The sequence below is a fragment of the Pectinophora gossypiella genome, chromosome 18 (assembly GCF_024362695.1).
Source record: "Pectinophora gossypiella chromosome 18, ilPecGoss1.1, whole genome shotgun sequence".
Taxonomy (NCBI): Eukaryota; Metazoa; Arthropoda; class Insecta; order Lepidoptera; family Gelechiidae; genus Pectinophora; species Pectinophora gossypiella.
Window position 1 is genome coordinate 5,433,067 of NC_065421.1, and position 16,444 is coordinate 5,449,510.

Sequence of the window (16,444 nt, forward strand, 5' to 3'; positions counted from 1 at the left end):
TGATTGACAGAATGAAGACTGAAATGTCTAAGATTAGGTCTAAGAGGTAAAAAAATATTTAGTTGTCAAAAATCAGAAGGATGAGGAAAGAGAATTATAGCAATTTATGGCTCATATGGAAAAAGTTTACAGATAGAGCAGATTTTTCTAAATGAGAATACATTATTCTTTTATCCTTAAAAATAGTTATTTATTCCAAATAGGTAATGTCTTATTTTAATTAATAGCTAAAGCATCATTCTGTACTTCTTGAGCGAGCTGTACTTGTAAGTTCAATAATTTGTTCTTCAACACAACTATTCCCATTAACACAATGTTCTCTGGCTTGAGTGCTCCCGAGGACTCCACATTGTAGAAAAATTTGTTTGGCTTCGCCTCCCAGTTGAACTCTGCTTCATACTGGTCTTCATCCAGTTCTGAATGTTCACTCTTAGGCCACTCATCTGGTTTGGGATACAAAGTGTGCCTCATGATATTATCCGGATCATACTCAAATGATACACCCGCAGTTGGATTCCACTTAGCATGTTCTTTGCCAAACCCTTTCTTGGCATAAGCTCTAAGTTTCAGTTCTTGACCTTTTCGCAGTTTTATAATCAGTATTTCGTCAGCTTCTCCGTAATCGGTTTGGTCTTCATCTCGGTGGCGCGATGTCACTGGCACCACTCGGGGATCGCTGGACTTCAAGTCTGCAGTGGTCACATGCCTCGTCTGATCATCTGTGCATTTCACGTCGAGCGTGAACTCAACACTACATTCAGAGCAGAAGTCTGCACACATACAATCTCTGGAATAGCGGATTTTGTCGACGACATCGTCGGATATGAGCGGGATGAGACCGATTCTGTGTGCCAGGAACTCGTCACTGAGCACTGTGGAATTGGCGTCCAGCTGCACCCAGTCGATGGCCATCGTCGGCGTCTCAGCGATGAACACGCGCCTCATGCTGTTGGCGACGCTCAACTCCGTGTCTTCCACCACGAACTTCACATTATCATCAGTTAGTTCCGTTATGTGCACAGACGGCTGATTCGCATATGGCATTTTGCAAATATTACTCTAACCAATAGGATTTGTTCTTTATTGCTGGTTCTATACTTTTGTTTTCGTGTAATTCACAAAAATACGCGGCTTGCCGAGTATCGCTTCGCTTACTCAAACTGTCAATGTCAGAGCGACATTTTTTTTAATCAGTCAGTATTCTTTTTCCGAACGAAAGGCAACGCTTTCACTCATACAGCCTTGTTTGATATTGCAACATTTCAAATCCCTTACCCCATAAGACAATTCATCCGCCAAGGATTCCCGCCCAAATTTTTGTTCAAGTATAAAATTTTCATTAAATGGAAGCGTACTAATGTGACTCACACCTAACCCATGATTGCTAATGAGGTGGGCAGAGCCCACGACAGAGCAGCAACAACAACTTGCAGCCACTTTTGATAGGAAGTTATAATCACCGTCGTTATCATTTAAAATAAATAAAACTTTTCTATTCTGAACTTCTTTTCGCTTTCCTCTATTCATTTATTTTTGAACTTTTGTCAGATTTATTTGTCAAGTTTTATTTTGAAAATAATTTTTATTATTTTATAATTTAAAACATTTTCTACATTATTTTACTTTATAAGGAGAAATGGTAGGTTACAAAAATCCGTTTTCAGATATTTTTACTGATTACCTTCATAATTAAGTGTTTGTCTAATCCCTTAAATTAATAGAAACAAGCCGGTCAAATGCGAGTCCGACTCGCACACCGACTGTTCCGACTTTGATTTTGCCGTTGAAAAACTATTATCTCCATACAAAGAAATACGTTGCGATTAGTTAACCAACTGCAAAAAGTTTGTAATCGCGAAATCATGTTTTTTTGTAATGGAACAACATGATTTTCGGATATTTTTCTTAATTTGTGCTGTAAGACCTAGCTACTTGACAAATTTCGTGATTCTAGGTCTATACGAGAAGTACCTACGCAACAGCTTTAGGTTCCCCTATGAAATGTATGTAAAATGTATGTAATAATACTAATAAAAATCGCCGTATCTTTGGATTGTACAACCCGACTAGTGGGGCATCACGATTCTTTGTAAGATCCTTGTAAGTAAGTACATGCATGAATCTTGAATATTAATGTGTGTTACCTGTTTCAGGGGGACAAAAATGCACCGGACTACGACCCTATGTGTGACAAGAACAACCCTCGCAAAGTTACCTTTGAAGACGTTTCGGCCGCTGCATTTAGAATTCAAAGTGGAATCATGAAAACACCGTGTTTGGTCTGTAATTTTGAAGCATACTGGCTAAGTACATTTTGCATTGTTGTATCTATAATTTACGCAATGCGAAAAAGTCACTGTGGTTAACCGGCTAGCGCCGGTTCGAACCCCGGTTCCTGAATTTATATTAAGTGCAGTTTTCACTAACACAGTTGGATCGACCATTATAGACGACGATACAGGGCGGACCACCTATTACGTTGGTCTAACAGAAAGCCCGGTGAAGTGTAGGTGCTTAGATCATCTTACAATGGATGAACCTCTGACTACCCCAATGGAATATAGTCGCGAGCTTATGTTATGTTAATCTCTTTCATACCAACAGTGAAACCCTATTTACTTTAAATTCCTTATGTGCCGACGTAATACAGTTGCATTCAGGACGATATAGGGGGAAAATACACATGAAGATCATAAAATATCTTTATTTTAGGAGTATTTAAGTACCCTAGTTGAGCTTAACGAGGAGTGGGTACGTAGTTCATCATGCGATGGATGTAGAAAGTACCTTTGACTCTGACTACCCCAATTGGGATATAGTCGTAAGCTTATGTTATGTTATAAATTTTATGCTGTGAATACTTGCCACGATTGTGCCGCAATTTGTTTATTCTTCCATCATGCAGGCAGATGCATCGGACTTACCTGCTTATTACCTACTTGTAGGTACTTATTCTTTATACTTGTTCCAGGCATCCCACATAACTAACATTTGCAATGCGGAAGTATATTTGAAATGCGAATTTCTACAATACACTGGAAGGTATGACGTTTCAGATTATTATTATGATAGTCATAATAGATTACGATTTTGAATTAATGATTTCGATGAGTTTAAAAGTGCCTCTACGCGTAATTTCGGTGACCTATTTCTCGCATGTCTTTTCGAAGTATTGGCAAGCATTCGACTCGATTGACGAAATGTATCCTAATACACGATTGCTCACTTAACCATCATCACTAATTTAAGGGCCATGCTCTTGTCGGTGTAGCATTCTCCATGCTACTTTTTAGGGAAAAATAGGGCAGTGGTTTCCCTCTTGCCTTCCGCCCCGCAGTACTCTGTTTGACGCGGGTGTGATGGCGCCCAGAGTAGTCTTATTTCAAAGCTCACTAAGCGTAACACTAAAATAATTTCGCTCCTCAATTTCGTGTACAAGTACTTTAGAAAAGTTCACTAAGTTACATGGATAGTTTCAAAGAACGGGGGGCACGCAACGCGCTGCTGCAGCTCAATGATCAAACCAGAACCCGAGGAGTGGCTGCCGCTTCCCTTGGCAACCATTCACAGGTACCCTAAACCATTTTGTTGATAGAATTGATTAGTAGATTATGTAAGACAACATTTATGGATATAATAATGTAATAGTTTAGGAGGTATGTGACCTAACCTGTATTGGACTGGTTTACCCTTCGCGGGTTGGAAGGTCACACAGGCAGTCGCTTCTGTAAAAAACCGGACCTGCCAAATCGACAGGTTTGGTAAGCGGACCCTGGGATAATCCTAGGGGGATAATGACGAATAATGTTATAGTTTTAGAGTTTAATACTTTAGTGCCCTTTGAAGGCTAAAAGCGGAGGCGAGGACAGAACTTTATTTCCCATTTATATCCTTTTTCATTAAGTCCAATCGTCTTTCTACCAAATATCGTCTCCTGGTGCCCGCGCGAGCAATTTATAATTGTCGAAATATTGCACTTAATGAAATTGTTAAAGAAGTCAATTTTTCAGTGTCACAAATTCCCTCGCCGCTGCCTCGATCAATGCTAAAAACGTAACCCTGTTTTCACTTACTTACCTTGATACCGCAGGGTATAAGCTACCACGGCAAGATGTTGAATATACCAGTAACGGTTGTGATGCCTGGCGTCGCGCCACTTGTGAAGCTCGAGAAATGTCGTGGATTCGGAGCTAACGTTGTCGTCCACGGTGCTAATATGATGGACGCCAAAAAAGAAGCTATAAGACTCGCTAAGGAAAACGGTCAAGTTTACATAAATGGGTAAGTTCACGATGGTGTGAATTTTAAAAATGCATAAATCGCCAAATACGTGTCGGACGACGCTCAGTGGGTAGGCCCGCTACAAGGTGGACCGACGATCTGGTGAAGGTCGCGGGAAGCCGCTGGATGCGGGCAGCGCAGGACCGATCGTCGTGGAGATCCTTGGGGGAGGCCTATGCCCAGCAGTGGGCGTCATACGGCTGATGATGATGATGATGAAATCGCCAAAAATGGGCTAAGTGATAAGAACAAATCGACGGAATGGGCTAAGTGTTAAGAACAAACCTACGAAAAAGTGCTAGCACAAGACTATGTTAACACATACTTAATAAAGAATTAAAGCTATGCTTGCCCCAAAGAAGAGCAACAGGAATAAGATGAATGTTCTATCACTTGAAAACCCCATACACCACCAACAATCTGCAGTGGAGTAGCCCCCTTTGGTTAATTGAGAGGAGGTATGTGTCTAGCACTAATTCATTGTGAATAGGTACATTTTGTGAACGAATAAGTAAGTGTAAAATATGTGATGTTTTATGAGATATGACCACCCGGACATCATCGCCGGGCAAGGCACCATCGGGCTGGAGATCCTGGAGCAGGTGCCGGACGTGGACGCGGTGCTGGTACCGGTGGGCGGCGGCGGGCTGCTGGCTGGCATCATCATCGCTGTCAAGCATCTCAAGCCCAGCACGCTGGTTTATGTTAGTTTTATCGACATTGCAACATTTTGTCCCATTAGCAGTTTAAAAGTTCGTACCACGGAAGTTGTATGAAACTGCTTTACGCCGCAGTAGATTTACGTGTGAACGTGGGCGTACAAACCGAATATTACAAAACGGCCAAACATTACAAAGCGGCACCTCTGCGTGCATGGAACTTTCATCTCATCCGTATTTCGTCCTATTCACAATTTGTTCCAATCGCAGTTTATCAGATCGCCACTGCTGCGTGGTCTGCATGGCTTAAGCTAAAATAACGATTCTTAATATGATGTATTATGTGATTCTTGGTAGTCCAGTTGGTAAAACGCTTGCCTCTCACTTTGAGGTCGCAAGTTCGAATCCAGTACAAGCCTAAACCAATGATTGTCGAATTTGTTTTCGAATTCATGTTTGGATCATAAATGATTATCGCTCCGCTGAAGGAAAACATCGTGAGGAATCCCACATTCCCAAGAAAAGCAGTTTCGGAGGTATGTGGCCTAACCTGTATTGGGCTAGTTTTCCCTTCGCGGGTTAGAAGGAGAAACCTCGTGAAAAAACGGGATAATGGCTAGCTAGGGAGATTATTGATTATTAATATCTTGGTATAACTTTATCTTCACAGGGAGTAGAGACAGATAAATGCGCCAGTATGGCTACTTCACTGAAGAAAGGCGAGCCGGTAGCCTGCGACGTATCAAGAACATTAGCCGACGGGCTAGCGGTTGGTCTTGTAGGGTACAACTCCTTCTTCAACATCAAACCCCTCGTTGATAAAATGGTAACGTTCTGCTACCTTAGTATTATATGATCTATCGTTCTGCGTAACAGTTATCTTCTATTCTGGAATTTATCTATAAGATCTTTATTAATGATCTTTATTTTTTTCTTTATTGATGGTCAATATTTAAGGAAAGTAGACATGGACAACGAAGTCGACGAAGAAGATCGTAAACGGTGAAAGTTTCCCCTATAAAACTGAAAGTTCCTGATGTGGGATCACAGGTTCACGGGATGACAACATTATCATGTCCTTTTTTTTGTGAAAGCGCTCGCGGCTATTGGTGATCTGACTCGCAATCTTGTCACAAGTCTCGCGCTGCAGCAGAGTGCATTGTACGTTGACAGCCTTTTGGCTGCGTTGTCTCGCTGTGGTGCGCATTATATATTGTACACAGGTAGTGGTGACGGAGGACTGGGCGGCGCGCTCTATCCTGCGCATAGTGGAGTTGGAGAAATACGTAGTGGAGGGGGGCGGGGCCGTCGCGTGCGCTGCCATCTTGTCCGGCCTAGTGCCCGAACTCGATGGTAAGAAGTGAGTGTATTCTTGTTGTATATTCTATTGAATCCTGTCTGCTCTCTCATAGCCTTCTTCACATCGTATGTGGAGTGCTGCAACTAAAAAGTTATCTATTGTATCTATGTATTGGCTTGTATTGGTCCAAAACATAATAAACAGACAACTGCTATTCGCTAGTTTCCACATTAAGGTCCCTGAGGCAACTTTTGAAAAAAAAAAGAACACTGACCCCGCGATAGGAATAGCTCTACTGTCGTGTCTTATCAATAAAAAACAGATAACTTTTCGCGATGGATTACAATCAAACGTTTCCGCGACAATTAAATCCACGAAAAAGTTTTCTTTTCGTTTCAGAGTGGTTTGCGTCCTGTCCGGGGGTAACATCGACACGTCGATCCTGTCGGTGTGTCTCGACCGCGGGCTGGTGGCCGAGCAGCGAATGGTCAAGTTCAAGGTGAATGTGAGCTGCAGTCCCGGCAGCCTGGCCAGACTTTGCGAACTCATCGGATCCATTGGAGTCTCCATCAAAGACATAGGCCAAGAGCGTGCTTGGCTTAAGGGAAATATATTCAGTGTCCGAGTAAGTTTTATCGTTGTATATTCCGGCTAAGTAGTTTATTCCACATATGGTAAACCTACAATAAGCCACATTGAAAAAAATTTCAATGTTACGCCGTAAGGACTTCCTGTGAACTGAGGACTTAGCCAAAAGACAAAATGTTCATACTTCCCCAACCGTCAAAGTACATAATTATAACCTGTCCGAATTCAATAAAAAAATTGTGTCAAAGACTATGTGTAAGTGCCAGCAACGAAGTGCAGCAACGGCAACCGCGACGCGCCCGGCACGAATTATATCGAGGGCTTTAACCAATATCCGTACGACATCTATCCACGTAGACAGCATTCGCTGCGTCTATTGGTCGAAATCCTTATAATTCGCGCCACGCGCGGCGCGATTGCCGTGCAGAGCCTGCAGGTGTCTTCATTAGTGCGGGTTATACGTTAGCTGGTATAAAAAATAGGAACATTTCCCAATTGGCTTAAACTAGCTTGGTTACGTAATATTGCGGATTAGATGGTGGGAGGTCCTTCTTTTTTTTACTCTGTGTCGTATGACGTCGGAGGTACTGACTACTTAATACCTTAGAGAAAGACAACTTTGTAATTAGCGGCACTCACGTAGTTCATTTACGTATTGAGTTCGACTCATTTAGCTGAAAACTGTTTATATATTTTTAATTTGTACAAAAAAGGCAATTATGACGCCATATTAAAATGATTAAGATTCGAATGTGTAAATCATCTCAATGCAAACGTCTTTCAGGTGAAAGTGGTTTGTGAGACAACCGGACCCGAGAACGTAAATCAACTACGGGAACTGATGGCCGCAAATTACAAGGATGTATTCTTTCTCAAGGACCACCAGGGAACTGAAACTACTAGACACATATCTCTAACGGAATCTCTTGAAGAAGTTCATAGAAAAAAATAAAGTTATATATTTATTTTGACCTAATGCTTTTCAATTTATTTTTATAAAGTAAGGGTATGCTTATAAAGAAGCAGTTGGATTTCAGTAGGTATACCTATTTACCTAATAGGTTGCAATTCTAGTAATAAGTCCTAATAAACCTCATTAAGTTCTTCAATATTCTTCAGCCAGGGAATCATCCATCGGGTCAAATGACCGTTCCCCGATGTTCGTGATAAGAGCAACTTCCTACAAATCAGTGTGACAGCCGTGTAGTGCCGCCTGGAACTTCGTCAAGCGATGTAATATGAGAATAATCTTACTTAATGCAAGTGTTTTTCAGGCAAAAATAGTTTGCGAGACAAGTGGACCTGGTCATGCTCTCGAACTTCGTAACGTAATTTCCAAACATTACAAACAATGTTATTTCCTCAAGGACGTATATTATCGTGGCAATACTGGTAGACATATATCTCTCACGGATTCACTTGAAGAAATAAATAGAAGAAAAAGCAAACAAATTGATTGATTTCAACCTATATACTAAAATGCGACATATATGTACATAACTATTATGACATTCTTATAGGAGAGTTATGTTGTCCAGCCTATTAACACAGATAATTTAGATTTGAATGCACAGGGATTCCTTTGACCAGAAAGCCATCTCCACGAACTAGAACCATGGAACCAGAACCATCACCTTTAGAATGCTGAACTGTTTTTGAAGATTCTAAACTTTGTGTTTGGCACTTTTAGAGTGTGCGTTAGGGAAAAAAAGTATGCAGTGCGAAGATATTTTTTTTTAAATAAAGTCACGTTTTAACCAATTAAGGTGTTCAATATTGTCGTGAAAATTTTGTCATCGAGAAATAATAATCTTATCTCACCAAATAACCTATAAATCGGGTTTACTGGTTATGTATTTAATAAGTATTTTTATTTACGTTAATAACCATTGTTTTCGTTAATGATTTTGTGAGTAACTCATATGCGTTTTAAATTAACTCGTATGGCGTTACTGATAACTTACTTGTAATAATCGACATATAGAATGATGTAGTACTTAGCAGTAGTAGAAACCGCGCGGTTTTCGTAAACTGAGTCGAGCAGCTGAATAGTAAGTTTTCTTGTTAAAGCAGTATTTCTCTGCTTAATGGTCATTAGAAGTTTTCTTTCTTTTCTATACGCCGCAAATCTTCCGGATTCAATACTCTTGTCAACTATGGTTATATATTATATCTGTAAGCCAACGTTACTCTCAGTGTTAAAAAATAGAAGAAAGTGTATATATTTATTGTGTTATTAGTTCTCATTCTAATGACGAGTAAATTACTCAATGACTATTATTTTTTGTTGTTAAAAATCAAATAAAAAATTTACTGAGAATTTATCATTAGCCACAATCATAATTTATAAACATAACTGTAGCTAATTATCTTAAACATACTCACTACGCGTTTTAGAAGTGATAAAAAAGTTATCAATCAAGAATATTTAAACAATAAACCAGTCAGATTGCAGGGTGCACTGCGGTCGGTCGATACAGATCTTTATTACTTACTTAAATTTAATATTGTCATTGGAAAAGTTGCATAAATGGAAAGATACAGGCACGATTCTGTGGTGGTAAGTCTATCATTAATATTACAGACAAGAAATTGTCTGTCAAACAGTCCACCTTTAACCCTTACTTAATTATTATGTCTGGAATTGCTTGATAACATAACGAGGACGCTTCAGATAGATTCCATTCCTTTTCTCGCCTTTGTCGGGAATCGATCAACGCAAGTAGCAACCAGTCTATCATGTGTTTTGTTTTAAAAAGTGAAATTGAATAAATATGGTATTCCAGACGGTCGAATTCGATCCCATGTGTGACAAGGAGAATCCTCAGAAGATAACTTTCGAGGATGTCTCGGCTGCAGCGTTCAGGATACAGAACGGAATTATCAAAACGCCGTGCGTGGTGAGATGAACATTTTGCAGCACTTTTTGAATTTTTGGTATTTTCTTCTCCAACCTTGTAGTAAATAGTAAATGCCAACGTAAATCACGTCAAAAAATATATGATGGCGTACCTATAAAGAGAAAATTAAATCTAAAAAGTCTGACTCGGACAGGACTTACTCGCAGCTCTTTTTCAAACCAAGACAAGCGTGTCTTGACCATGCTAATTTTTCAATCTTTGTCGTCATTACACCGACCTGGGGGTTAAAAAGCTCACATACAAACAATTCGTCTAAAAAGCAATATTGCAATTTGACATTTGCGCATATAAAAGTAAAAGCAATGTTAACAAATGTCAAATAGCAAAATTGCTTTATTAGATGAATTGGATCAAAGTGACCTTCTCCACCCCCTTGGTCGAAGGTGTACCTGTACTTATTATGCCGCATCTTTCTTTAAAGGATCAAGACTCTATCGAATACCTAGTTACTTCTAGTAGTACTTATATTAATGTCCTTTGTTGACAATTGTCAATTACATAAATACTCTTGTTTTTTCGAACAACTCCTTGAAGATGATCTTAAACTTTCCCGAATCTATTTTTTATATTCTTACTTAATTACTTGTTTCATTTTAATTATTTCTCGCTTTTTATTTTTAACTTCATAAGTACATAAGATACTACTTCATGCTGTCTCTAATGTAATCGCTCATTTTTGTTTTCCATTACTTTTGTCATTTTACTGTAGTGGTAAAAAAAAACTAATATTGTTTTCTGCAGAAATCTCACATGTCTGAGCAGTATGGAATGGACATTTACTTAAAGAATGACTTCCTACAACATACAGGCAGGTATAAACATCTTTAACTATATTATTAAAGCCATAATGTAGTCAGTCACAGTATAATTTTATAATGTACACAAGCGCTAAGTACATATGGATTTAAAAAAAAATTCGTTGTGTGGATAATTGAAATCGCTAAACCTAATGATTTCAAAGTTTATATTTGAGCACTTTCACTCTGCAAATAAAACATTGGAGATTTGCATTTCTTTTTAAATTAACACCTAAGAAAAAAGGAGATCTATCCCCAAAACCCTGGGTTTTTAAAACTACATTTCCTCTAAATGTTGCACATGGTTTTCTTTTTTGAAGTTATCTAAGCCTAAGAATGTTTGTTTAATAAAGTAGTAGGGTACTCATATTAGATTACAAGCTGACGAAGTGGCAAATATCAGCTGGTATTTATTGTATAAAAAATACTAACAACGACTGTTGCAGTTTCAAAGAGCGAGGGGCGCGCAACGCGTTGCTCTTACTTTCGCCAGCATCAAAGGCCCAGGGCGTGATCACGGCATCCCTGGGCAATCACTCCCAGGGAATGAGTTACCACGCCAACCAGCTCAACGTGCCAGTCACAGTAGTGATGCCAAATGTTGCTCCAATCATGAAGATCGAGAAATGCCGGTCGTACGGTGCCAACGTCGTGATCCACGGAGAGGATATGAAGGAAGCCAAGTTTCACGCGATGTCACTGGCCAAAGAGCGAGACCTTATTTATATCAATGGGTAAGTTACAGCTAGTTAGATCATTTTCTAGTCCAATTACCCATCACAATTTTTGTGATGTATTTTTTAGTTCGTATGTTTATGTCAAGTAGGAACTTGCCAGATGTGCAACCAGCGTTTGAAACCAAGGAAAAAGTAGAGATGTGCTACTTAAAGTTGATGCGTTTGCATAGAGAAAATGTTACCATTGAAAAAAAGTAAAATGTTTCTTTCTTGTTGCTGTAAATATAACCTAATGTGCATGCTTGTATCGCTGAAGGGGTAGGCAAAGATGTATCTAGTATACACCTACACACACTCCTTGCCAGCTTTGTCTATGTTGCTGAAAACATACCCAAATAACAAGGAGGCCAACGTTGATAAGACAACCAACATCCCGGTTATCTTCGACATCCGCAATGCAAATTAGTATAAAGTCCAATAAACTTTGATATTTGTATGCAGATACGACCACCCACATATAATGGCGGGGCAAGGCACGGTGGGGTTGGAAATTCTGGAGCAGGTTCCTGACGTGGACGCAGTAATAGTTCCAGTGGGGGGCGGCGGCCTACTGGCCGGAGTGGGGACTGCCATCAAACATCTCAAGCCACATGTGCTTATTTATGTAAGTATTGAGTGTCTTGCAGGGTAAGTACGCAACTATTTACGTGAGTATGTCTTCAGCATAATAGCCACGTTTTTTGGTGCTGCATTTTCCATCTTTCTATACATATACATTATTGACATTGTATTTAGTATGTCAATTACAAGTATATACAATACAAAACCCTTTATTGTTCTGCAAATACATAGAAAGCTTTTACTTCTTTATGAGATACGTCGTCTGCCTCTCTGGTCTTCATCTTCCTCTCTTCCCTTCTATCTACTCTTCCATCTATTAAGTTGGTAATATAATCGTCATGACTTATTAGGTGTCATCTTGCCTCTTTTTGTTTTCTTTTCTCATTGGCATTAAAAATTTAATAAAAATCCCGGTACTGAGAGAGGAAGCTATTTGTATCTTATATCCCAAGAACATATTGCCCGTGCAAATAAAAATTAAAAAGTAAATGCTGAAATGGAAGAACAAACGTTATCTAACCAACGATTAATAGTCTGTTTACGACCAGAGAAATCGCCTTAAAAATATACTATAAAGATGAGATAAACTACATCATCGCTGCGCACGCGCTGCAAATTATATCATAAAGCTATGACTTTTCATTGTAGATATACCTGCCAATATAACCCTGAACCAAAAGCACAAATTATTAGGAAATGTTTTAATATTCGTTTCTTTTATCAGTAACTAAGTTAGCAACTTGCCTAGTTACCATTAATAATACTATATTGCAAGGCCCGTAGTATAGTGAACTGAACCGGTAAAAATTACCGTATTATCGCAAATAATATCATTGTTATTATGTTTGATCAATTGAAGTTAATTAATACAATTGATCACACATAAATTGTGTGTTATTAAATACAATTAAGTAGTTACATTAGTTTATTCTAAAACTTATCTTTCAATTCGTGTACTTATATCTGATGTTTTTAAAACATGCACACGTGCTATAATCACTAACAACATATATATAGTTAACATTATAGATTTTAAGTAAAGGTTATCATAGTTTTTATATAATAAACTTATTCTATCATCGTACGAGACGGGCCTCTCGCTCGCTAGTTCATCAAAGTTATCTTTGTCAGTATTACCTACGTTTTTCGGTTCTTTGTCATCGTAATATAATAATAATATGTTGCTGCCTTGCCGTCCAGTCGCGTCGGCTAGATAGGTGGCCCATTGAGTGGCAAGTCACCGCCTACTCATTGTATCTCTATTATTAACATTGGTCGAGCAGGCGCCATAGTCCCCCATAGCTCCAGTATCCCGGTCCACTAACCCCCAACCCGCTATTGGGTTCCCTTTGTTCCCATAATCTATGATAGTCCTACACGAACCGAGGATTGTCTTTGGGTGCACTCCCATAGTGCATACAGAGATAATCGCCGGTTGGTGTCACGCCACATTTAGATTAAACTGTCTTAAGGGGCCTCTACATGTCGGCTTCGGCCCCACGCACGCCTTCCAAAAGTCCGGGACTCCATAGTCCCGAGATATGGAAATGAAGAAGAATAAGAATAATCTTTATTTCAGACACAGGTCCGAAAACGTATACTTACACAAATACTCTCTCTCTCTCTTTATTTAACAGCTACGCTCTTGTCGGTGGAGTAATCGCCTTCATTACTCTATAGATAGGGAGTGTAGAACGGTGGTTGCCCCAATCGCCTTCCGTTATATTTCTGAATTTAGGTCTGTGTCCTAAAGCTTTTACTGTTTTCCACATAACTAATGCGTGATTGCGAAAATACTTGATATCTCTATAAATAGCATAGTTGTTTATTTGACTTAGAATAGGTAATTGATTCCAATAGTCCACCATGTTGTTTTGATCGATAGCAGTTCTAATCATTATCATTATTACTTACTTAAATTATCACGGAGCATAACCCCTTTCAACTTAATTACCATAATTTAATCGAGGTTTATCTTCATATCTTATGTGTGTATAATTTATTGAAAACTTTTTCAGAAAACAGAACATAAGAACTACTTATATATGTTCTCATATATTTTCATCCTTATTTTTTTAAACACCGGTCAGCGTCGATAGCTAAGATGCAATTTTGTGATTCTATGGTTGCAAAAACTATAAAAATCACTGATTATAAAAGCGTTTTACTCTACCTACCTACTTACTTACTAACGAATACTGACGATGAAACACAAATGACTGCATGTTAAGATTTACCTCACAGTTAACAAAAGTAAATGTGATTCCAGGGGGTGGAAACGGAGAAGTGCCCCAGTATGAAGACTGCGATAAAGAACGACGGGCCAGTCAGCGTCGAGATCAGATCCACACTCGCCGATGGCCTGGCCGTGCCCACTGTTGGGTACAACGCCTACCGCACTGTCAAATCCGTCATCGACAGAATGGTACATTTTATCAACAAAATGTTCTAAAGATTGTATACTTACAAGCAGTAATATTTCTCTGCATAAACAAACGTTTTCAAAGGGTCAAATCATGTTTGAAAATTAAAATTAGTTTTCTATTCTAGCTTTTATATTTTTCTTCCAATTTAAGAAATGATTAATGAACTACCCAAAAAACTTTGTAAGTGGATAGTTTAATGAAAATTTTCTAAAGGCATATTAGGTATCCCACGCTTTTTCGACAGGCAGTCTGACTAGACTATCAAACAGTTTATCAGCAACTGGTGAAACAGAACTTAAAACAGCTAGTTGCATATTTAACACATTTGTACTATTTTGGTGAACCCCACAGATCACAGTGAACGAGGACTGGATAGCACGCGCCATACTACGCCTAGTGGAACATCAGAAGTACGTGGTGGAGGGCGGCGGCGCCACAGGCGTGGCTGCTATCATGGCGGGGCTTGTGCCAGAGCTGGCTGGGAAGAAGTAAGTACTAGCTGCTTCCTGTCATGTGGGTTGTAAGGACTGGATAGCGCGCGGTATACTGCGCCTGGTGGAACATCAGAAGAACGTGGTGGAGGGCGGCAGCGCCACAAGCGTACTGCCGTTGCTGAATTTCTAATCATCCTTTCATTACAGAGTGGTATGCATCCTGTCTGGTGGCAACATTGACACCACGATCCTCGGTCGCTGTCTGGAGCGCGGGTTGGCGGCCGAGCGTCGTCTGGTCAAGTTCAAAGTGACAGTCAGTGACAGGCCCGGTGGCATCGCGGAGCTCTGCAAACTCATTGCTTCCATCGGAGTCTCCATTAAAGATATCATGCAGGAACGCGCATGGGTGCACGGAGATATCTTCAGTGTTCAGGTAAGTTTTTAACACTTTCAAGGACAGAATGTCTTTGATACCACCACAGGACACTATCATCCTCGGTGTCTGTCTGGAACGTATATTAAATGTCGTCTGGTCAAGTTTAAAGTGACCGTCACTGACACGCCTGGTGGTTTCACCCAAGACGCTAGGGAGATGACGATGACTCAAAATGAAGTATCTCATAGTCAAAATCATTAGAACAATCAAAAATTTCTTTCACCCTAAGGTTGCCTAGCAGAAAATGCTATTTAGCAGTAAGGCCACCTATTTTACTTATTTTATTTTTGTGCAATAAAGAAATATTGATTGATGGAAACCTTCAATTTCCAACTCATTCCAGGTGAAGGTGGTATGCGAGACTCGAGGACCTGAGCATTTGGAAGAGCTTCGAAGTCTGATCGCCAGCGCGTATAAGGAGTGGTACTTTGCCAGTGAAAGCGAACACCTCCCCCGCCGGGTCAGTGTTGACACCATCGATGAAGATGTCTCTCACTAGATAGCCCCGAACTTTAATTACTTACTTTAAGAATTAAATTTAATCTGTGATACTTTTTAAGAAATAAATGGCCTTAAATATTTTTCGGATGTTGTATTATTATTAAAATAAATCAGATGACACACAGAGTAGTGGTGCCTGTTCGCAAACTCTTGGGGATTAAAAGTAATATTTCGTTTCCACGAAGGTCGTAACGGCAACGGCCACAAGTATCTGGAACGAACGGGCTGTCTAGTTTGCTGCACGACTTGTCAACTTCCTTCATAGACAGAAGTGTGGGTTACGAGGTGGATTACTAACCTCAGCAACCCTGGTGTCAGGGTTATTATCGAGCGGCTAAAGGCCGCTGACATGGCTCATCTCACGACCACGTACTTGTATCAGTAAGTAGTAATCGGGAGCAACGGCTTAACGTACCTTCCGAAACGCGGATCATCTTACTTTCGGATAATCAGGTAATCAGCATGTAATGTCTTAACCAAACTAGGGATCACAAGGTGATTCTTGTGATTTGTCTCCACCGGGATTCGAACCCGGGACCTCCATATCGTGAGTCCAACGCTCAACCACTGGACCACAGAGTAAGTTAATGGATATAATTGTGCTCAACCATGTGCACAACACATCAGAAACGGGACTTAAGGGATTTGAAAGAAAACGATACGACTATTATATACCAAACTACTACTGCAGTCATAGTGCAACACGGACCTCCGCGGACCCTGAAGTAATTACTTCAATCAAAAGAGTTCGATAGTTGAAGAACGCCTTCGTGCTTCCGTGATAACTTTTTGATGAGATGTAT

The 16,444-nt window shown here is 39.7% G+C and overlaps 3 protein-coding genes across 3 annotated transcripts; 2 read left to right on the forward strand and 1 right to left on the reverse strand.

The window, feature by feature from the left end:
- Positions 1–77: 77 nt before the first annotated feature.
- Positions 78–1,169, reverse strand: LOC126375018 (DNA-directed RNA polymerase II subunit RPB3). Its single transcript, XM_050021854.1, has one exon. It carries the CDS (start codon positions 1,042–1,044, stop codon positions 217–219), a length of 828 nt encoding a protein of 275 aa, XP_049877811.1. The 5' UTR covers positions 1,045–1,169; the 3' UTR covers positions 78–216.
- A 208-nt stretch (positions 1,170–1,377) lies between these two features.
- LOC126375060 (L-threonine dehydratase catabolic TdcB-like) lies at positions 1,378–7,780 on the forward strand. The gene is made up of 10 exons (XM_050021902.1): positions 1,378–1,392; positions 2,154–2,279; positions 2,972–3,042; positions 3,474–3,570; positions 4,091–4,281; positions 4,823–4,985; positions 5,611–5,766; positions 6,164–6,300; positions 6,640–6,865; positions 7,613–7,780. Exons 1-10 carry the CDS (start codon positions 1,378–1,380, stop codon positions 7,778–7,780), a joined length of 1,350 nt encoding a protein of 449 aa, XP_049877859.1.
- Positions 7,781–9,233: 1,453 nt separating this feature from the next.
- LOC126375116 (L-threonine ammonia-lyase-like) lies at positions 9,234–15,722 on the forward strand. The gene is made up of 9 exons (XM_050021958.1): positions 9,234–9,388; positions 9,615–9,728; positions 10,491–10,561; positions 10,993–11,280; positions 11,725–11,887; positions 14,114–14,269; positions 14,622–14,758; positions 14,912–15,137; positions 15,484–15,722. The coding sequence occupies exons 1-9, from the start codon at positions 9,359–9,361 to the stop codon at positions 15,637–15,639; spliced, it is 1,341 nt and encodes a 446-aa protein (XP_049877915.1). The 5' UTR covers positions 9,234–9,358; the 3' UTR covers positions 15,640–15,722.
- The last annotated feature ends 722 nt before the right edge of the window (positions 15,723–16,444 follow it).

Bases quoted from the DNA above. Each gene is read 5' to 3' on its own strand.
- LOC126375018 (XM_050021854.1), bottom strand. From the start codon at position 1,044: ATGCCATATGCGAATCAGCCGTCTGTGCACATAACGGAACTAACTGAT.
- LOC126375060 (XM_050021902.1), top strand. The intron at 3,571-4,090 runs GTACCCTAAACC...TTGATACCGCAG, and splicing joins CCCTTGGCAACCATTCACAG to GGTATAAGCTACCACGGCAA. The intron at 6,301-6,639 runs GTGAGTGTATTC...TTTTCGTTTCAG, and splicing joins CCCGAACTCGATGGTAAGAA to AGTGGTTTGCGTCCTGTCCG.
- LOC126375116 (XM_050021958.1), top strand. From the start codon at position 9,359: ATGGAAAGATACAGGCACGATTCTGTGGTG. The intron at 9,389-9,614 runs GTAAGTCTATCA...ATGGTATTCCAG, and splicing joins ACAGGCACGATTCTGTGGTG to ACGGTCGAATTCGATCCCAT. The intron at 14,270-14,621 runs GTACATTTTATC...TGAACCCCACAG, and splicing joins AATCCGTCATCGACAGAATG to ATCACAGTGAACGAGGACTG.